Source organism: Numida meleagris, chromosome 4, assembly GCF_002078875.1.
Source record: "Numida meleagris isolate 19003 breed g44 Domestic line chromosome 4, NumMel1.0, whole genome shotgun sequence".
Classification (NCBI taxonomy): Eukaryota; Metazoa; Chordata; class Aves; order Galliformes; family Numididae; genus Numida; species Numida meleagris.
Window position 1 is genome coordinate 9,155,259 of NC_034412.1, and position 23,435 is coordinate 9,178,693.

Genomic DNA, 23,435 nt, shown 5'->3' on the forward strand with positions numbered 1-23,435 from the left:
CTCAGAAAGCATATACTACATCAGTTTAGAACGATATGCTTTAATTTGGCAGATCTTTTAACCAACTTGTTTAAATCTGAGCACTGGTATAGAATAGTCAAGCCTTTTGATCGCTGCCATTATTAGAATATGAATTCCAAATCTGGAGTAATAATGCATGTGTAAAGTGCCATGCACGCTCCCGGTGAAGCAAAAGAAAACACCATGTAAAAAAATAAATAAATACAAAAACATTCAGTGAAGGTGTTCTGGATTCACCACGAAACTTTGTACAAATCAGCGTCAGCACATCTCTTACCTGTTTTGTTGTAAATACCGTCTCGTGTCCTCAGCCTTCTGAAATTCCCTAGCAGATACAGGCTTTGCTGGTGAGCTCTGTGCAGAACAACAGGGGAGACTGAGTCAGCAACACATCCCGAATATTGTACATTAAAAGCCAATGCATCTCTTTTGTAGAGCAACACTTCTAACAACTGGTATTGAAGATATCCAAGAAAGAACAACAAAACACATCTCAGAGATGTTTATTTCCAACCAGGCAAGCTCACTTTTATTTTTTCCTGTGATTTAAAGAAACCTTTGTTTTAAGACTAAATACACCTGCTGAGAAGTTTAAGTACACCCACTACTAAGAATAACACAGGGAATTAAATGGAGGTAGGAAATAATTAACGTCACTTAAAAGAAATGTAGAGTTAAGCTCTGAGGAAGGTTTATACAACTGAACAGCAATGTAGGCTGGAATCTCAGACATACAGAATACAAAGCTGACGTTCTCCTATGATGCCCCAATGACAGGACACAGGAGAATAAAAAGAGGAAAACATGAGATGAACACTTATGGCTTAATCTGAGCTATGAAGTCACTGACCTCTTTGGGAACGGAGACATACTGCTCTTGGCGATATTTTTCACCTTTTAGTTATACCCACTAGTGTAGAAAGATGGAAACTTTTCAAGATTAACTTGTCACTTTTCACTTGCTATACTGCAATACAGTTAGTCTTTCTAACTCAGAGAATGTTTTAGAATGCTTGTCTTTTTAGAGAAATTGTAAACAGCCTAATTTTTATGAATATAGAACCTACAGCTTTTTTGATGTTGATCGCTTTTTGCTATTTAAAGTGAAGAGCCCTTGCGCTGTGCTGCCAGCGGCTGCCTTTTCTGAGTTTTGCTCATTTCTATGCTTCAAATGGCATCATCTGATACTGCATTTGAGAGATCTCCAAAAGGAATGCGTCTCCAATAGGTATTTGTGCCCTTGATTTTTAACCTACACGATCCTACATCGAACACCGAAGAGCCAGGATCTTTTCTTTCCCCCAAAAGTAAGTATCTTTCTGCATCAAAACACACAACGATCTGAAAGGACACATTTGAACTGCAGCCTAATGGGTACTGTCTAAGTATATCAACCACCAACAAAGATTTGCTCAGACAGGTTGCTTATGCAGCATATATAATGATCTGCTGAATTGTGAAGCTGTGTCTGTGGGTATTAAGACTCACAGAACATAAAAAGAAACGTCATGTGGCTAAAAACCCATCGCTAGAGTCTGATTTCTGAGGAGCCTCTCCAATGTCTACCATCCAAACAGCACACCGCGTTCACAGCAGAGTGCTACAACTGGAACAGAGACAGCTTCCAGCTTGGGCAATTTCTTTATCCATATGCTGCGGGTAAATAGGTGCACGTATCGTGACTCTCAGGAATTAGATGGCAGTTAGTGAGATTTCTGAAATGCAGCATTCCAGTGCAAGCATTACATACCAGCTCAAACAGAAAGACACTTGAGAACAAAAATGAAAAAGATACTGTTTAGACTTGCTGGGAGGAAAGAACAAAGAGGCTTCTTTGCTTTTTTTTTGTGTGTGTGCGTGTGTGGAGTGCCTGGGAGAGGAGAAGATAGTCCAGAGCTACTCATGCCTGTTTCCAGATATTTGCAAAAAGCTGTCTGGAAAACATTCTAACCCATCTAGCAATGCTTTCACTCACTGCTCCTTTAAGTGTATGCCTCAGCTGACTGAGAACAGTTTGATGCCAGGTTTATCTCAGACTACAGTGTTTTTTGTTCAGACAGGTATCCAAGCCTATAACCTGTGGTGACACTTCACAGCCTTGCTACTAGCCGAAAGAGACAGAAACTGTTTGCAGTATACAGTGGACTTTCTGGAAAGTCTGAATATTGTAGTCTAAACATAAAACGTATGTGCACAGTTTCCTGATGTATAACTTATAATCAACAACAACAGTCAACTTAATGGAGCTGCAAAATTCAGGTAGTAAACCCTTAAGCTGACACTGGACATTTTTTCTCTTAAAAAAGCCATTTATTCAGTAAGTAATTCATCAGGTAAACATGAGCAACATCTCAGGTACCACCAGTTATCATTTGGAAGCATCAGCTTCCTTGTTTTCTGATGACAGTGCAACTCTGGAAAACCATTCACTTCACACACACCTAAAGCAGAAGCTTGCAAAAACCCACAACGCAACAGGAGAAGTGTGGCTGCTTTAGACTCATCCCAAAACTCCCAAAGGGCACTTGGGAGCAGCTTAACGCTCCAGCCCTGACCCTCCACAAATCATGACAGATCCCCCAGATCACACCAGACCATACTAATTTCTTTTTTTTTTTTTCCTCTCTAAGAAAACCTGCGAGGACAAGAAGCATTAACATAAACGCAAAGGCTTTCCCATGACATTTGAATTGAATTAATTTAAGTAAAAGCACCACCTCATTAGAGATTCGCCGCTGGTCAATGTACGCCATGAACTGGGAGCTGAGGCTGTCCGAGTCCACGCACTTGGGTTGCCTCACCTCTTCCTCCTCCTCTTCTGTGGCACAGCTATCAATATAGTCGATCTGATCGAGATCATGTTCCACTTGACATACACACACAAAGGAAACACCCATCATTAGATGACCAACAGCAGGAGAAAATAAACAACACAAAAACAACGCCAGGAACTAAGGTCCTACTGGCTTCCTTCCATCTGGAAAGGCCTCAGAGGTGCTGGATCCTGCCTGGCCCACTAACGTTTGTTAAACATCAGATTTTGAAGTAAGGATAAAATTCATAGTTTTTAAAAAGCAATGAGAAACACACAAAACACGTAGTTCTAAATTGCTGGCTGCTGCTACTTCAGCAATAACCAAAGAAATAAAATCAATATTACAACTTTCTCAACACTGGAAAGCATCTGTCAGCCAGCAGATTGTCCAGTGATCTGCGTACATGCTGAATTTATCTTGTTTCTAACTCATCTCTTTCAGACAAATTAGGATGGATATGACATACCTCTCCCATTTTTACTACTACAACAACAAAACAGAGAGGAGCATGACCAAGTTATCTGGGTGCAAACGCGATGATTACAAAAAGCCTGAGTGGAAATAATGGAGCGTGTCACAGAAAGCAACAAAAACCTCTAAAACAATATAAAGCAACATAGAAGTCTTATTTTACCTACACAAAATGTGCGTTCTGCCCAGGAATTCTCAAAGTCGTGACTCTGAGTAAACTACCTTAGTGAAAAATCCAGTGCTGTGGATGCAGGGAAAGCTTAAGTTCCTTTCCTGAGCACCAGAGCTTTCCTGTCCTTTACACTGTCCCCAAACCTGTAGCAGACTCTCTTGCAGACATTCTTTTCCTACTCCCCCGCCTCCTTCCTGCTTGACTAAAACAGACCTCTCTTTGCCTCACCACACAATCTAGCAACTGTTACTGCCAAAGCCACCTCCTCTGCTCCTACACCCATCCAGAACAGCATTCCTATATATTTTGGCTTCATTTCATCTCCATCACAGTTTCAAATCTTAAGAAATCAACCAACCAAAAAATCCAACAACAACACAACAAAAAACCAACAACAAACAAAAATCCACCCACAAAGATACCCAACAAAAGCCACACACACACCCCACAACAACCTTCTTTCCAGCCTTGCTTATTAAACATTAATAATAATAATAATATTACAGGAGAAGGTGAAATACATAAGTAGCAGCGTTAGGAGCACAAAACGAACAGTGATCTCCTGGGTCACCATCAGTCACACACTGAGACTTGCCCCCCCCCACCACCCCGTACTCCTGCTATGAACTGACTGTGCTCCACCTTAAAAGATAATGAGGAATTTCAAAATGCCTGGTGCACAAAACCCAAAGAACAAAACCAAGTTAGTCTTAGAGGTGCAGCTGGCAGCACTACCTGCTATTAAGGCTGCCCACGGCTTCCCATAACATCATGTTTTCAATTCTTCTAACTTTGCCAGAATTTAACTGTTTGATTTTTTTTGTCCATTACTATGTAGAAGAGTGCAAGTTTCAGATATTTCTAGAAGCCAGCAATGAAAATATAACATTGTGGCAGAAAGGAGTAAGACTACCAAAACAAGATGGCAAAAGCTGAATATGGAGAGGAGGAGGGAAGAGAATGGGAGATGGACGAGGAAGATGAAAACTATGGGGAAGAATTCAGATAGGGTACATGAGCTGGAACCCTTAAGGGAAACTGGAAATAGCAGAAGAAAACTAGTTGTGATCAGTAGATGTGAACGAAAAGAAGAGAGAATGACAGGAAAAAAAACCCCAAAAAAACAGAAATGTGGAAGAATGTTAAAACTGGTCATGGTAATAAAGAGAGGACTGAACTCTAAGCCAGTGGTAGCAGGGGATTATTGCAAATTAAAATGGATAAAGACTGTGGAGATCAAGAAACATGGGAAGCACTGTCATCTATGGAACAAACGAAAAAGTGCATCTTTAAGACTGTGGGGCAACAAATTGAGAAAGTCTAAAAACGTAATCTCGATTCCAAGTACCCGTCCTTCTAGATGGATCACATGTTTGGATTAAAACTCAAGATTCTTGAGCAAGGCACATCTACTGCTTGAAAAGCTGGAATTCCCTGACAAAACTGCACATTCTGTTGCGAAAGCAGCAGACACAGAGCACAGATCATTCACTGCTGCTGTAATTTCTCCCAGTTGCTCAAGCAGCAAAACTTTACGAACTGAAATTCAAGATTCCAAAACGCTGTTCAAAGCGCTCAAGTGACCTGAACGCAACTGTGGCACATATGCAGAAGCTGACATAATATTTCCTTGAAAACCCTAATTCTGATGCTGTTTGATTTTGCCTTTACTTAATATACTGTTTACATAACAGTCTTCCTGCATCTTACTCTATTCTTTGTCTTTAGACAACCTATTATTCACAGCAAATAATCTAAAACTCTAATAAAGCCAACAATAAATACTGTGAGCCAAAGATCACACTATACCTCCACCATTAGTTACGACGGTGCTCCCTCGGTTTTCTTGATACTGATTTTCCCTTCGCAGTCTCTGCTCTTTAGTGATTTCTGCCACACGTAAAGGGAGGTCTGAGAACTCATCTGTTGGCTTCAGAAAACAAACAACGAAGAAACATTTTGTTACCTATCGAATATGCTTCACTTAGCAGTTTTCTTCCCCATACAATATAGCACTCAACAAAAATAAATTTGCAACACTTACTTCATTCCCTGACCATCTTTTGTCTCCACTGTCCACACTATTGAAGCCAGAATCAAGTGCTCCATACGGACGACTGGAATAAAGCTCCTCGTGGCTGTCAAACATAATGTTTTAGATACAGTAATATAAACACCACTGTAAAGTTGTCAGCTATTACAGAAGTAAAAGCAGAATAGGCTACCAAGCACAGTACAAGCTCAGCATCCTGGAAAGCATCATACTGCATTTGCCATGCAGAACAAGAAGGATGTGCTTGTAACTAGAAACGTTCCTCTTGGCCAGCTGCCCACCTGTCATTGCCCACTGCTAATCTGATCTGAAGTATTTATCTATACTTCAAACATCACCTAAACAGAAAAGGTAACAAAGAAAACAGAACTTTTTTCTCATTGTTATTTCACTGCTTAGTAAGTCAAGCTTTCATTTTTCCACTACTCGTGTGTTTTGGTTGGAAAACACTTCTGTTTTCTTCCTACAATGTTTTTTCACAAATGAGCATAAAAGCATCTTTTACTAAAAATACACATATATAAGGATATATTTATTCTACACAAAAGTATGCAGAACATATTACATAACCATCTTTGTATCGTAATTAGCTAGCTAAGGAGCTGTATGGTAAGCAGGACAATTCAAATACTTCATAACACAATAAATATAGAAGTACAGTTTTCATCTGTGGAGTCTGACTTTGTCAATGACATTGCTCGACGAGGGCATCAGACATGTGCCCATAAGACAATACATACAGCCAAAGGGCCACACAGTTCTCTAAAGTTCAGGGCTCAGAAATGCCAGGATTCAGCAGCGCAGCCATCACAGATGTCAGGCCTGGCAACTGCTGCAGATCGCTGTAGTAGAGAGACAATGGGACTTGTCTGACCCGCTGCAGATGGCATTTCACAATGGCCCAACTGTCCTACTGGCACTTGCTGCCCCAGGGAGAACTGCAGCAGTAATTACTGCACAATACACATGGAAGAATGAACTTTGGGAAGCTAATTGCTTCACCCTGTCATAACCGAATTGCAGGCCGCTGGTACTGCTCTCACGTTGCTGCTCCCTTAAAATCTCTCTTTCAGGAAATACTTATTTTTAAATTATTCTTGTTGCTATTATTTACGCAGAAGCTTATGCATGCGTGGGACTTCTACAGCTTTACTGCCCTTTTCCACATTCCTACCCTGGGCTGGCTGTGTTTTCAAACAGACATAAGAAAAGCGAGAATGTAACAGGAGGAATGGAGAGCTACAGATGAGAAATACCAGGCTACATGTCCTCTGCTCGTATGTAGCATCTGCAGATGGACATGGAAAGACAAACTCTGCTTGGTGCTGGATCAACAGGGGCCCACTTTTACAGCCTGGTATTTGAGCAGAAAGATCATCTGCACAGTAAAACCTTAGCAAGAAATAAGGGGGAAAAAATAACTCCCTTTTGGAGTGGGAATATAAAAGACAAAATTGCCCAGTGCCATTAATTTGAGTCACTGACAGCAGGACAATGCTTTTATGCTAGGAGTTCACAGAACATCAATAACAGATTCAAAATATTGCTGAGAGGGGAAAAAAAAAAAATCTGTTTGCCATATAATTCCATTTTAAGGGCATCAATATTCTCAGAATCTTCTGAAAACCCTGACCTAAAGTGAACAACTATACAGAACTGAAGAGCATCAAAATGGCTACTTGGTTACACCTCAAACGTGGAAAAGCCTTTTGATACATATTTTCTTCTTTTTTACATCCAGAATTTCCAGCTATGATTAAAATACATTTAACCTTGTGTCAGAAAAGCAATTAATGAAAACTTTAATAGTAACACATAGTTGCAGACAGCAAGCACCGAGCATGCGGCCCCATTTATTTTGGAATTTCTCTTTAAAAAATAAAATATGTCACAGAGCGATCATGACAGCTTATCTTTTAGAGTCTCTTCTTTTCAGGAATAGGATGGTATCCCTAGTACTGTGCACAAACTACCTGCAACAGCTTATATTCTAGGGAAGTAACACTCATAAAATACTCACGTTGACCTCATACAGAAAAATAACTTAAGGTGCTCGGTGCTGCTGAGAAATCGTTGTCAGACACTCATGCAAATCCTGCTTCAGAAATCTGACCCATAATGATTTATTGTGAGGCCCTCTGATTTGCTTTATTGCTGCTAAGACAGCAGCACATCCTTTAGCAACTCACTCCTCCACACGTTATTACCACCTTCCAAGGTGACTGAGGTAATTCTTACATACATTTAGTTTCATACTTCACCGACTCCCTTTCTTCTGTATCATGTAGCAGAAATAAATCTTAACTCTTGCTTTTCTCTAGACAGCTTCAAACTTAACAGCTGATACAACTGACTGTTCCAATATTTGTGTTACAATACTCAGCAATACTGCCAAGCGAAAACTTGCCAAGAATAACAGTTTACTAATGGGGTGGAGATCAGGGCTTACACCTGCAGCTTGAGCACAGTGGTTATAAAATTCTGTACAAAAGGTTAGAAATCACAACAGAGTATACTTCAATCAGTATGTGAAACATACTGAGATTTTATAAAGCAAACACCTGTTAACAGCGTGGCAGCATGCCCCTTGTACTACGAAGATGCCAACATTTTCTTTTTACTGCACATTAACTCTAACGCTGCCTTTCAGATGTTATTGCCAAGGTTGTCTTCTGAACTACTCTCTGCCTCTTACAAAGCAGAACCCTGCTAGAATGTACCATGATGTAACACAACTGATGTTCTTCAAACCACCTCCAGCAATGAGCTTACCAAAGAACAACCATACTTGGATCTACTTTTTTTTTTTTTCTTTTCTTTTTAATTCAGATGGCTGACAAAGCTTTTCTGAATGGCATCAAAAAGGAACCTGGACGGTGCAAAACTTACCAAGATCCAAATCCCATGGGTCTCCTATCATAATCAGGCAAGTCTGGAGCTATCTTGCATGCTTCTATGTTCAGGTATTTAAATATGTGAATTTTTCCTTTTATACATATCTACAAAATAAGGAAAGGGATGTACATATAATTTTATGATGCAATTTCAAAAAAATCAGCAGAGTTTTAATCTGCAGTTGAGAGTAACAAATGAGCACATTTATGTCAACCAATGCATCTTTTCTCCTAACCTCACTGCATTTTACTGAAACAGTGTCATAGGATGCCCGTGAGACAAATCGAAGCTCTCTTCCAAGTACATCTGGTCTGCGTGCAACTCTGTCAGCTGGATGCTAAAATCTCAGCATGCAAATAAGATATAAGCATGTACAACTACTAGAATTTATAACCTTGGCATAAGAACAGATGCATCCCACCCATGCCCAGCTTTGAATGGCAGTGGCAGACTGCCAAAGCAAGCTCAAATGCGATGTGAACGAAGCCAACCACAGCTTCTTTGCTTTCTAAAGGGAGGCAAAAACCTGAGGCAAAACCTTACGGAGATGACAGGTTTCAGCAAGTGCCGCTCTTCATCCAGAAGCAGCAGCTTACAGTAAAACCTGTAATTCTCAACGGCTTATACATTAAAAATGGAATAAGCCACTAACCATATTGCAGTCTCTAGTTCAAAGGCCAACTGGAGCACTTCTGCTAAGTGAATCAGCACACAGCAGTGCTGAGACCTCAGCCAAAACTTTGACATTTGAGCGGAACAAAACCAGCTTTGCCTAACAGAGCTTGCTCTCTCCTACACCCTTCCTAAAACTACAGCCATTTGAAATCTCCTGCTAATATTAGCACAATGCTAACAGTAGATTTTTTTGTATAACGCCACAGGTGAGAGCAATGTGATAAAAAATAGAAGAAAAAGGGATTTTTCAAGCTGTGCTGTATATTTAACACTTCCAGAGAATGCAATTTACTTAAAGTTCTCTTGTTCTTAAGTAAAGGTTCTAATATAATCCTTCAGCTTTTTGTTCCACCCTTTTTAATTAAACTAGTCATCTGAATTCCCAGCTGCGGTTTACCTGTGCAGGGGGTGACTGGAGAGGGTTGTTCTCTAGCATGATGGTTTGCAGATGTCTGAGGTTCCTATAACAAACTGGGATTGTTGTTATTTTATTGCAGGAGAAATCTAATCGAATCAAAGGCAACTCAGCGAGCTCTGGAAGTAGAAAATAAGTATTTAATTGAGCAGATTTAGAAGTATATAAAATTCCACATCTCTGTTTTACAAATAATGAAATGTAACTGCTACTAGCGCTTACAGGAATAAAAAGGCATTAAAAATACAGAAGCACTTCACGTTTCTGCAGTTACAACTGCCAGCCTTTAGCTCACCTTCAGGTAAACGCACCAAATGATTTCTTCTGACATTTAGGTCCCGTAAGGATTCCAAATTGCCAATCTGTGGAGGTATTGTCTGTATTTCGTTACAGCTCACATCCTACAAAGCGTAAGTAAAGGGTTAATACACCCCACACCGACATAGCTGGAGATATTATGGCAGTTACAAACCTTTTCTAGGCCAAAAGCAGATTTAAGTAAGTTGCTATTGCACACAAGCAACTGGTTCACCATCACAAAGCTCTTAGCAGAATAAGAGACAAAATCTTCATCTTGCACATCCCCAGAGAGCATCTTAATTACTGAGCAGTTTTTATCAGATTATCTGAAGCACATCTGAACCTCTTAAACATATCAAATTCAATTGATTTAATTAACTTAATTAAATCCCTTAAATTAAAGATTAACTAGTGATAGTTAAAAAATAACCGTATACTCACGAGCTCTGTCAGCTGTCTGAGCTGTCCAATTTCTTCAGGTATTGAAACCAGCTTATTATTACTCGCTATCAAAACTTTTAGTGGCAGACTACAGAGGTGTACTGGCAACGTTGAAAGTTGGTTTCGACTTTTTGGACAGAAAGAAAACCAGATCATCAGAACTGTCATGAGAAATCACCTCTCAATACACAAAAAGCACATGCTATTTTGATTATCAACTCAGGTTTTGTATAATTACTGTAAAACTAGTTCCACAAAGTCTTCAAAAGCCAGCACATAGGTAGCACTGCAGGTGAGCGCATACAAAATGCCACAGAGAAAGTCACTAGAGAAAGTCACTAGATACTCAATTAGAAACATACTTGAAATATTCAGTAAGTCATGCGGATCGAGAATCTTGGTATGATGAATTTGGCTGTTCCAAAACCCAGTCTGTACCTTTCACAATAGACTACTATTACAGCCAATAGGAGGTCATATGATGAGACCGTGACCTCAGATGAGAATCACGCAGCATGAGAATGTTATTACAAAGCAAAAAAAGACTCTCCTTCAAAATAAAATGCAGCAAAGAGCTGTTATGTTCCATCAACATTCAGGGGCTCAGATCTGAATTTCACAGACTATCCAGCAACAATATCCTCTTTCAGTGAGCATGCCTGTATTTCCCACAACAACTACTGGAACTTACTCTGCGACTACCTTACGTTGGAATTAGCTTCCTTCTTCATACTTCACTCCTACAAGCTGCTGCTTAATCCTTATTTTCCCTAACCCACCTAAGAGGGTGAGACCAGTCCAGGCTACTTTGTTTCAAATGCACACAAAATAACAGCGTGATGATGACACACCGTTATTCAGGGATGCACTCAAATTCATAAACCTAGACTACTGATGCTGAAGCAAATTTTTTAAGGCAATCATTACCTGATATTTAGAAATGTTAAAGACTGCAAATTCAAAACAGCCTCCGGGATGTATCGAATGCAGTTCTGGTACAAATTAAGGCTCTCGAGGGAGACGAAGTGACATGCTTCTGCTGGAAGCTCTGACAGTCTGTTCCGTGACAAATCTGAAGGGAAAGAAAAAAAACCCTTTCCAAGAAGCTATATTAAACTTCCTAAGGGCAAGTATTATCTGCATATTCTCCATCACATAGTGGGAAGCACTGGACAGGATTCCGTTTTGCCATCCTGCCTGCAAAATTTTCAGGATTGTGAAGTGATTCTCATTTCACAAGGGAAATAAATCAACATATTTCAAAATCTTACAGTCACAATGAGAGAGGCAGATGCAACATTCCTCTCATAGTCATGCTTTCACATCCCAAACTGCCTGAAGCTTCAGGGAGCTGGTTTATGATGCCAAAAGCCCAGCATCAGATCTCTGTTCCAGGGTCATCCTTAGATTATGGACTTACAGATTTTTTTTTTTAATCATTGGTACAGAGTGGTTGGTGCTGTAATGAAAAAAGTTAGTTTTTTCTTAACAAACCAAAACAAAATCAGGTGGCAACAAACAAAGACCACAAGTACTCCCCTCCCAGCCTCCTGCTAAGGTACTCTGTTGCATGGAAACCTCAGCTTCAAACTTCTAGTCTAAAATGCATTATGCAGTGTACTTAGAGCCTGTTTCTATGTAACAACAACACCAAGGAAACGCTGGGCATGCAGCATCTACACGGCCTCTATACCATCCAAAGGGCATTCCCCGCTTCGCACAGATACCAGCTGAACCCTGCCATCCCAGCCATGCAGTGCAAGGATTTCAATCCCCAGCCTTTCCCGGCTGCAGAGAAATGCCAGCAAGATTTGCCATTTCTTTGCGATCAAACATTTCCTGCTGGGCAAGAGACAAACTTGCCACCAAATATTTGTATTTGACTCATCAACGTTCTCCTCATCTGCTCGGAATTATGAGGTGTATGTGCAGGAATTATCCATCAGCTTTACTCTCCTTCAAGGGTAAAAGCTGCATTGAGATCAAGAACCCAGTTCAAGGGGTTATTTTCTCTTCAAAGGTCAAGTAAAGCTCTTGCTTACAAACGCTGAAGGACGTTCCCACAAACACACACTAGCAGCTCCCACTTCCTAACACACCCAGCTCTTAAACCTGACAGGACTTACATCGAGCATTAAGCACAAGAAAGATCATTGTGTCAGCAAGAAATTCCTTCAGATACTGCCTGCTTAACGAACGCACACTTTGCTCACACATTGCTGAGCACTCCTTGTAAAAACCCACCTAACCTGAATCACTGCTGCGAGTGATGAAAGCAATATCCATATGTAATTGCTACATTCTTTATTTCTTTTGAATTATGATTTCTCCTCATCAGCAAAAGGGGTTAAGAAATTCCACCACCAAACTTATTCTATAAGTTTATAGTTACTACATTATTCCATGAAGGAATCATTCAATACGGATTAGTTTCACAAACTGACAATTGAGATAGGTCTCATGTCTTTGATTATTAAAATTTTAATAAAGGGAAGCTTTTCCAGAGTAAGATAGCCCTTGCTAGAGAAGCTCCCACTGTTCCGATGTACACCGCTCTGTGCTGCCCATGGATAAAGGTTACTCCCAGTACAGCTGGAACTGACCCCGGGGCTACCTGCATGCTTACAGCTTCAACAACTGCTGCTGCCTCTCAAACACTTGCCCAACTCCAGGCTAAGCCTAAGCAGGGAACAAGTAAGACCGCTCAGAATCTGCTATAGAATCAGTAGATAGTAAAGGAGGCAATGCAATCTCTGGATATCCCCTGTAGGGACACAGTATGCACCTTCAAGGGAATTTATGCAAGGCGCATGTTTTGCACAAGCCACTTCCTGTACAGCACACCAGTTTCTCCTAGGGTTTCTTCTCCTTTACTTCCATGACTTAAATCTCATGAATGTTTTACAAAAACTGACAGCAAACTCCAGCGCTCCCCTCCAACAGCAGTTCAATAGCTGCAGCAGATGTAAAGCAGAGCAGCAGTCCCAAAGCCGTGCAACAGCGTGATGTCCAACACCGAGACATTCCCAGTGGGATCTCTCCTGTGCCAGCACTGCCCTAAAATGTAAGAGAAGAGTCATTTCCAAACTAACATACTATCCCAACACAAATAAAAACGATATAAAGAAATGCGTAGTGAATGCAGCCAACCCCTGAACAGGCTGCCCACACAACAAACCCTACTTTCTGGGAGAGGAGACAGAAAGAAAAACACTGCATTGTTTTGGAAAAGGTTTAACCACAAACACGATAAATCTTGGTGGCTTTTTCTTTCACTTTATCATACCAAAGAATGTTTGAGACCGAGTGTTTTTACATGTTGGTCTATTGTCTGGCCTCCCACAGCATGCGAGGACTGGGCATTAACCATGATTCAGTATTTCTAGAGAAATGACTCTCTACAAAACAAGATTAAGTATGAAGAAATGAAAAGGCACTTTTCTAAACAAATGGGCTCAGAGCACGATACAAAAGGGACACCAAAGCCATCAGCAGCAATGACCAAGCTCCGTCAGCCTCCCCTCAATCTACAGCACGAATGAAATCAGAGCTGAGTTTTGAGGCGGCAATATAGTCACATTCACCCAAATTGGGGCTGACCAATTACAAGTTTGGTTGATAACGCTGCAGCATTTTCACTCACACCACACAACAACACTATCTTACACAGAGTAACCATGTTTTCATGGGTTCAAATGAGGAGATAAGAGGGTGATCCACCAAGAAAACATCTGCTCTCTCTGCTCCCCAATCCCCGACCCTCCAACCAGAACACAGCTCTCCGGGCCAGCCTCCTGAGGCTCGGGGACGTTTGTCTTTTGGCCAATGTCTCTAGGGCCCTTTCCCATTGCAGAAAGCAGTGAGCAATGGGACCAGACACAAGGTAGGGAAAAGCAATCATTGTACAAAGTCACTCCACACTGTTCTCTTTCCCACCCTCTTCCTAAAAATACCTGAATGAAAGGAACAGCTCTAACAAAGCCAGGAGAGAAGCGTTAAAGAACCCCAGGGCCCCGGCAGAGTGCTGTACACCTGTAGGACAGCAGCACCTGCTGCTTTTCCAAAGGGGAAAGTGGGAGTGAGGTAAATCAAAAGTATTTGGTTTAATGTCTGCAAACCCTTGTTACTTGACAGCACAAAATGCAGAGAGCAAGCATGCTGATTCCTCCCTCAACAGCACAAAGGCTGAATTTTACTAAGGACTAAATATAGGAGTGAAATACAGATAGCGTAACGTGAACTAGAAGTGATTCGATTGTGTTCAGCTTTCACGGGTTAAAGCAACCATTAACAGAAATCTGCTTTAAAAAAAAAAAAAAAAAAAAGGCTCTCCTAGCCTGCTAAAAATGGATGTGTTTCCTTGAAGGCAACATCATGAGGAATTTTGGCAAAGGGGAAACATTCTTTGGAACGAAGCTCTCAGCGAGAGATGAGAAAGAGGACTGTGCCATGGCTGCAGCAGCAGCTGCGAAGGGTGGGCCCCCGTGCTGCAGCCCAGCTGCAGGTTTGGGCAGCAGCAACGCAGCGGGGCTGGCGGCTGCTGGCCCAAGTGAACCCAGATGAGATGACCTCCACTGGAGGGCAAGAGCATTCCTCTTTTCCTTAACATCACGAAGCATGTGTTTTAACTTAGTAGTACTCTCATGGTTTCCCTTTTATACTAGAAGAATTTAAGATTTATTAGCCTACGGACAAAATATATTTTAATATAAATGATTACAGCAGCCAACCAGTGATTGGGACTGACAGTCAGAAAAAGGCAGAATCAACCGCTTGAGGATGACAAAGGACAGCTGTGCAAGAGTGACGTTCAAAACCCGGGCTCCCGTCAGCAGAGATGGGTTTCTCCACATATGCAAACTCCACAGTCTCGCAGTGATAACAAGAGGGCTGTGTTACCACCAGTAGCTTCTCACAGAGCAGTGAAGTAGTCGATGTAATCTTGCAGATATGCAAAGCAGCCCTCCCGACCGACTCCTTTACAGCTGCTGCTCCCTGGCAATTAACTACATTTGTTAGGAGCATCTTTAGATAGCGTCACTCAGGAGAAACTTGGAGAAACTTCTCCGTGTCCTCTGACAGCTCAGTTATAACACTTAGAACCAACTCTATCCAGAACCACTATTTGCATTTCTAAGTGCATTCAAAGCACACTGTTATCCAAACCTCAACGCTGCTTTTTGGTGCTTGTCATTCATTCTATTCGCCAAATCCATTCATGCATGTTGATCCTGCTTTCATCAATTGATGTTTCACCTCTGGAACTTTTCAGAACTTGTAAGGAAAACCCAAGAGCAAGCCTTGCAACCCTACTGATTTAAAGGAAAGATTCCCATAAAATGACTTAAAAGGAAACAAATGAAATGAAAGCACAGCCTTAAACAGATGAACTACTGGTGTTATTATACTGACCATTTTCTTGTGCAAAGAAACTAAACAACACCATAGAAATATCCCTCTGACACAACTCTGGTACTTGATGGTCTCTCTGCTCACTACCTGGGAATATTTTCCTTTTGAAGCACTGAAAACACTGGAATCCTCACAGCTCCATTGCACTCTCAACGGATTTCCTGCCACAGGGCTGATTTTACCTCTTCCTGTCCTGCTGTGATGCAACACCACCACTTTCGTCACACTCTAACTTCAATCATACCTCAGAAATGTCATCTCATGACTTACCTTCTACCTGCTAATCCTGCCAAACCCGAACTCTTCCCAAATGACTTCCCATGCATCTTAGATATAGCTCTTGCAATCCTGTTAAGTCAATGCAAAAGAAGGTGCCACTCACTGAACGGAGGCTGTTCCTTCTGTGTTTTACCTGTGTTATCAATGCAATAGCACCGCTGTCCAGGCCCAACGAAGAGTATTCTCAACTTCATTATTTCTGTAGTCTTAAGATGAAACACCGTCCCCAATTTCTAGCATCAATTTCTAACGTTAAAATAAATAATGGAAACTGCAGAACACCACCACACAGTTGTTTGTGTGTGATCACTGGCAAACAGGCACATGTAAGAGGCTCTAATCCCTGCAGGGAACTAAGCCTTCCCAATATCCACAAATTTCAGCTGCTTTTCCTCTAGCTGTGGCTCTGCAGCAGGCCAATCAGTAGCCTAGACAAACCAAACTGATGTCAGGCCTTATTTATTTCTGTTTCGACGCACACTGTGGCTTTGCAGTCAGCCAATCTAACCCAGCACTGTGACAGAAAGGAAGCATTCCTCATTGGCCACGCGTTATCATCCCCTCCGTCGTGCCAACGCTGCTGATCATACAACCACACAGCCAGTTGGATCTCATTACTGCGAGCAAATCCTGCGAAAAAACCAAAGCCACTAATAGTTCTCAGCCCTTCTGAGGCACGACCTGATTCACGGTGCCGTTGTGTAAGCTCTAACATCAATATCAGGGAGATGATGAGACTGTGTGGCTGCATGTGCAGGGCAGAGAGAGACCACGACTGGTGGCAGCCGCCAGGATCGGACCAGCTGGCTTACAGTAACCACAGAACTGCACTTCTTTGCTTCTTTACCATACGTGTTACTAACAAAACTGAGTTCGCTTCAGAGTAGCCAGGACAGGGTGGTGACCAGGGATTGATTCCCAAGGTCTCTCCTTACTGACACGTACTTGTGGACACTGCGTGGTATTTTAAGGACGGCACGTGGTGGAGCAAATCAAGCACTTCAGGAATGAGATGCCACCGCTTCTCAGATGAGGAGGGAGAAGAATTCAGAGACTTTAGATGGGAACCACGCTGAAGGAAGTCAGATGAGCCAGCAGCTGGGCCTTATGACCGGTCAGCAGACAAGAGGACAGAGTACAGGCAGAACACAAGCTGACTGTACGTGCCGCTACAGCACCGAAGATGAGAGCAAAATGGAACTGCATATCCATGTCTGAAAATAAGGATTAATTTCTACTGCTTCCAATACAGTTGGATGTTTATAAAACTTTTAGATACACTCCACTTACAACACATTTTTACCATCCACTCCCTTGCGATCTTCTATTTTCCAGTAACTTCACTCAATTTCCTCACTAACTCAGGCATCCAGCCAGCAGAACAGTCATGCTTCTCCTTCACACAACCCCAAAATACCAAGCCAAACAAACAAAAATAAGTGAAAGTAGCAACGCAGTGTTGCAAGATATCTAACACTGATGAAATGAACCAGGGTCTCCAGCTCACCAAATCCGGTTAAATTGGGGAAGTTCTGTTCATTGCTGGCTAGCTGCGTTGCAGATCCTTCTTTTTGTGTAAAATATATATACATATATAGATATATATATATATACAGTATTTATTTCCAGCAGCTCTTGGACTATGCCTACAAAGCTGGTAAGGCAGCATACACTCCCTCACTGATAAACCTGGATTAAAGAAGGCTCATTTGGCTTGACCCAAACCTACTCTCCATTGACTTTATCTAAAAGAGAGAAAGAAAAGCCACCTGTGTGGCCAACCTTTCACGCTATTCTAACCAGAACATTACAAAATGATATCTGAAAGCCTTGGAAAAGCTCACTCTGGGATCCACTTATACTGGTGTTAAACTACCACTTCTTTTGGACGCTCCTCACCACGTCCCTCCCCTTCACTGTAAGCTACTGATTCTGCAATGCTTGCATGAGCATTTCCCAATCCACACCATGCAAGAAAACAGTCAAGTTAGCTCATACTATTTCTGTGCTGTTTAAATTGTTCTTGTAAATGTTGCCTGAAGCTGACTTGGAAGGATCTATCTGCATCTCCAGCAGAACCATGAGGTCACCAGCTCTTATCTGCGCACCACCAAGCAAGCAGGAGCCCTGCCCCTGTGAAAAAGCTTGGAAGGTGGGAACAAAGAAGGCAACTTCAGAAAAAAAATGTTTAATAGAAATTATCTAAGTAGACATGACTTGGAATCAGATCAAAGTTCTCACTGCTTACACATTCTATTTTCTTTCATCATTAAGCAACCATCTATGCTAAAACAGGAGTAGAACTTCTCCACTAAAAAAGGAGACTAAGCTCGTGTTGTAAAGGCTTTGCTGCAATACTGCTGCTTAGAGACACTGCATGCTTCAGATTCGCAGATTCAGGTCCTCAGCCCAGAACACACAGCATGAAATGCAGTTTCCTTTTGTATTTTGTCCCTGTTTTTTCTTTAAATTAAGGGATGTGTGTGTTTTTTTTTTTTTAATTGCTACTGTCCTTGTATCTCAGTAAGCTGTATCCAGGAGTATACTCCAGTACAGGACAGAACACCAAGCTGCCACCCCTAGAGCAGGTGGCTAAGCTGGCCATGCAACGAGAAGACTTCTGCTTCTTACCAGAGACAAGGCTTTGCCTTCTGCATAGCAACTTTTCATTCCCTTACCTCTGTAAGTCTAAAGAAACACATTTTCTCGTGGTCCAGAGACCTGCCAGTAAACACTCAGAGGGCTTCTAGGTCTTCGTGCACATCATCATCTCCATCTGTTCCACTTCTCTCCCTTTTCCATTTCTTCCATGCAGCGTGCAGTATGTGCATATGGTATCGCACACACAAGACATTACTTAGAAAAGATTCCTGCCAAGAAACTATGCTGCACATAGAGCTTTTCCACAGAAAAAGGACACAACAAACAGAAGATAAATATTAGCTCCCACAGTTCATGATTAGATTCTAGATACCATGCTAGATATCAGTCCATTGTACAAAATCCACAGACGACACTCAATTACTCAGAGACGGGGCAAGGGGGCAAAGCACATGAATAAAGCAAACCCACAGATTAATATAAAGCATCATGCAGATGATATAAAATAAGTAATGGCCCCGCTGACAGGAGAGCATCAAGCCCTGCTACGCAGCACTGACCCAGTCCAGCCCACCCCTAAGGCAGTGCTGTTTCCCATAAAAAGGCCAATTACTTTCAGAGAAAGCCAAGCATTTCCATAAAATGTTATGCCTGTTGTCATGCATTTCTGCAAAGCTTTTTATAGAGTGCCTCCACATTTATGGTGTTTAGCTGCAGTTCCATCAGACTACGCAGCAAGGTCACCAAACACACCTCGTACCACTGCAGACACCCATCTGCCTTCAGCAGGATGGTATTTTATCGAGGAGGAAAGTCAATAAAGCCCTAACAGTCACAAGTCCTATGTTCGTTTAATGACTCCTTGAGGCCATCTCTCATGCTGACATCATTCCTAACAAAAAAAGCCTGTTATGCTTTACACAAGCAGTGCTGCAATGTTCAATAGGACAATTATAGCCAGAATTCCTGAAAGGGAGCTGGAGACTTCCCAAGGCATCTGTACGACATGAGCCATCTCCGAGTCAAGAAATAAAACAAGGGTATAGGATACGTATGGAAAATATCCCGTATCAAACAGAGAGAACAGTCAAACGGAGGGATAAATGACAGCAATTGTCAAAACATATGCTCATAATACATAATACATTTTGAATCTGGAAGCCATAAAAGTCACCTTCAGTTGAAAACCCATCATGCAGGCACTAGAAAAGATCAAGGACCACGGAATTGCCGGTCACCATCTCATACATCACTATCTGAAAGGCCAAATGTGCTGAAAAACAGCAGCAAGGCATTCAAATGAATGTTACCATCTCACATAAATACTGACGCGTGCATTACTTTTCCCCCCAAAAATAAACCTTATGAATCTCTCGCAGCAAAGATGACAAAGCAGTCTGAGTACAACTGAAAATAAGCTTTTCAAAACGAAACCCCAACCAATCCCGGCTTAACAGTCCACTTCTTTCCTATGAGTCAGCGATGCAAATTACTCTCAAGCTGCAGCAGTCACTGCCCTGTTTTTGGCTGGTCCACCTGGAAGGGCTGGCTTCTTCTGAAGCCCTGCTGCAGACAGCTTTGTGCATGTGGCAACTGCACCTACAGCGGCTCCGTACTGAGCGTGTGGAGCAGGAGGAGGAGAAGGAAAGCTTCTTGTGGAAGTGCAACACTCTTGGTCAACAGGAGACAGGAGAAAAGCTGCAGGGTGGCTGCCCACAGCCCACAGCAACGAGAGTTTCACTTCCAGAGAGCACCGCTGCTGCATCTCCTAAGGAGGACTGTAACATTCTAACTTTTATAGCTCTGCCTACGCACAAAGATGTGAGGAAAAAAAAAGCATTAGCTCACCAATGTAAAAAACCCAACAGCAGCCAGGGGAGGTGTGAAGCACATAACTCATCTCCCCCCACCCCCCAACCTGCTTACAGCATCTTTGGGTCCAAAAGGAATATCCAACTAAACAAATAAACTCTAAAATAAATGGATTTTAAAGCAAACAGCACATAAAAGCTTTGAAAATGGAGCTGGACCTGTTGCTAGATTGTAAGACACACAGTCCACATGCATAGCAAGGAGAATGCCAATGAATCACACAGGGGAGGGGTTATACATTTACATTAATTGGCTACACTATGCTTTTTTTAAAAAAAAAAGAAAATACATTATAAAAACAGCACATCAAGTGATTAATTTAGCTTCTGTATAAATATGGAAGTGATCAGCAACAAGAAAGCTGCGTGAGTAGGAAAATGTGAGTCAAGCAGGGAATGTGAAGTTTATACACAAATTGTGCTGAGGTATTAACAGCAATGGTGGCACTGAAACAGCGGTACTTGTCTTACCCTGAAAATAATACTCATCTCTTGTTGCTCAAGCATAAGGTGACAAAGTATCCCAGGATTGCATTTCTGTGTTTCTAGCATCTATACTTCTGAGAGAAGTAAAATAAACCTCCCCAGGCTGCTATAAAACAAGAGAAGCTCGTGAGGAGCACCACCATAAAACACATTGGAAAGTAACACCATTTGAGTTCACAGTTTACATCACCTGATAATTTCTAACGTTCCTCACAAACAATAACTTGTCCATCTCCATGAAACTGCAACTACAGCCAAAGAAGAAACACTACTTAAAAGAAACAGGGAGCACAGAAACTCAAGATGCCATACGCATTTTAAACTGCTCTTCATTCATCTTCTCATCTCTGAAGATTCTACATGTCAGAGGTAGGCTGACTGTTGTGTGGACTGAGGTCTCTTATTTTCTGCTTTGGAAGAAGGGCTTCTTCAGCTTTAAAACTCCTAGCACGCCCAGTTCCTCCTGTGCACCGCTATCCCTGCACAACGTGTGATTTTATGAGATTACGTAATCTAGTCGTGCAGTTTCAAATCAAGTTGCATGGGGAGAAACTACAGCGGCATATAAAACACTCCTTCAAATAACTTAATGCACGTGCAGCGTTAAACTGGAAATGAAACAAAAGTCAAGTCCCATAGGTAAGATAGATGGTTTACCATTTTCCCCACTGTTCATGGGGCACAAATTGTGCTCTCTCGCTTTAAAAGGACGTGTCTGCCTGAGAAGTATAACTGCACACCACGAGCTCCTCTGTGCACGCTTCTGACACAAGCATGCAGCACAGCACAACCAGCAAGGCAGCACGGTGCAATGCACAACTGGGCCAGAGAAAGCAAGGTGCAAAGAGACAGGAGATGTGGAGGCAGAAGGGCCATTCTATCATTCTATGATTATGGCCAAAAACAGAGAGTTGAAATGTAACAGCCAAAAGCAACGAGCATCATTTATGTGAAATATTGACACATTTTCTTCTAATATGATTAGAACGTAGACCAAACTGTCCCCCCTTGAGAAATGTGAAAGTATAAACTGCCTCTCCATGTGTGTGGTGGTAGTTGGGCAGGCCGAGCTGCAGAGCCTCTGCCTCGTGCGCTGCATCGCATCAGTGCCCAGCAGGAGCAAAGAGCAGCTCTCATGATTCCAGTCAGGTTTTTGTGTTTATTTGCTTTTGTAAGCCCTGAGGTCCTGAGCAGTTGTCAAGTATCAGACACGTTGCTGGTTACTGCTACTGAGAAAGCTCCAGAGACATGCGTTGTGGTCACTCTTCAGAAAAGGAAATCACTCCCCCAAGACTGAGGAGACAATGCCTCATTTAATTTATACCAGAACCCGCACGAACAGCTTGCGATGCGTGCTTCTAAAAAGTCCCAGTATTTCCATATCTTCCATATTCAATGTGGTCAAGACTTGAAAAGAACAGCATCACATGGAAAGCATACAGTCAGATTGAGAAATACAATCACAGAACCACAGAATGATTTGGGTGAGACCTCAAAGCCCACCCAGCCCCAACCTTGCTGTGGGCTGGCTGCTCCAGCAGCTCAGGCTGCCCAGGGCCATCCAACTGGCCTCGGAGCCTCCAGGGATGGGGCACCCACAGCTCTGGGCAGCAGTGCCAGGGCTTCACCGTCCTCTGAGTAAAGAATTTCTTTCTACCACCTAACCTAAATCTCCTCTCTAATAGGTTAAAGACGTTACTCCTTGTCCCATCTCTACCCTCCCTGCTGAACAGTCCCTTCCCACCTTTCCTATTGGGCCCTTCAAGTACTGATAAGGCCGCAGTGAGGTCTCTCTGGAGCCTTCCCTTCTCCAGGCTGAGATCCCCAGCTCCCTCAGCGTGTCCCCATAGGGGAGGTGCTCCTGCCCTCCGAGCATCCCCACGGCCTCCCCTGGACCCACTCCAGCAGCTCCATGTCCTCAACAAATTAAAAGATGAACTTTTCATTTACGCGCATATTTGTAAAAACAAAGATGGCAGCTGCTTGAAGGGTTACATCTGTCACGTAATTCTCATCCAAACAACGTGCACTAGGAGCACGTAGATAAAGGAGTTACCACTTCCGCCGCGCCTTACCTCATCCAAGTGCTATCTACATACTAATTATCCTACAGCAGTGAGCGACATTACTCCCTAGATGCAGCTTGAGCAGAATGTTATGGCACAGGAAAAGTTAAACTCAAGAAAAAAGTACGTTAACTTCATAAGGAATAAAAGTTTCTGGCAAGAAAAGCTATTTCTAAATATTTCTTTTATTAGCACTTTAGTACGCCCGATGAAATTCTATGAGCTGGAAGAGATCCTTGCAGCAAGTAATAAAAGAGAAGAATCCAGACTTGTGACTTGTAACATAGTACTCCCTGAAAGAATTTTTTACTTTTTTAGAAAGCACGGTTACGTAGAGGTGTTTGTAACTACAATAGCAACACACAAGTTTCAGATCCTGGAAAAGAATGTCTGAGCATAGGAAACCGGCCTCCTCCTTGCTCTGCTCAAAGAGAGAACACATCTTTCACCCAACGCCCATT

The 23,435-nt window shown here is 42.1% G+C and overlaps 1 protein-coding gene across 9 annotated transcripts in view; it reads right to left on the reverse strand.

The window, feature by feature from the left end:
- Window positions 1-23,435, reverse strand: part of LRCH3 (leucine rich repeats and calponin homology domain containing 3) — a 55,105-nt gene that overhangs the window by 23,667 nt on the left and 8,003 nt on the right. For all 9 annotated transcript variants that reach the window (XR_002438128.1, XM_021395066.1, XM_021395068.1 and 6 more), the window contains exons 2-10: window positions 11,187-11,331; window positions 10,260-10,386; window positions 9,814-9,919; window positions 9,501-9,637; window positions 8,423-8,532; window positions 5,525-5,618; window positions 5,290-5,410; window positions 2,739-2,887; window positions 299-375 (exon numbers count right to left, since the gene is read on the reverse strand). Coding sequence is in view for 8 of the 9 variants with exons in the window: in XM_021395066.1 (XP_021250741.1) it covers window positions 299-375; window positions 2,739-2,887; window positions 5,290-5,410; window positions 5,525-5,618; window positions 8,423-8,532; window positions 9,501-9,637; window positions 9,814-9,919; window positions 10,260-10,386; window positions 11,187-11,331 (1,066 nt within the window). In the remaining variant the exon portion in view is untranslated. The remainder of the gene's footprint in view (window positions 1-298; window positions 376-2,738; window positions 2,888-5,289; window positions 5,411-5,524; window positions 5,619-8,422; window positions 8,533-9,500; window positions 9,638-9,813; window positions 9,920-10,259; window positions 10,387-11,186; window positions 11,332-23,435) is intronic.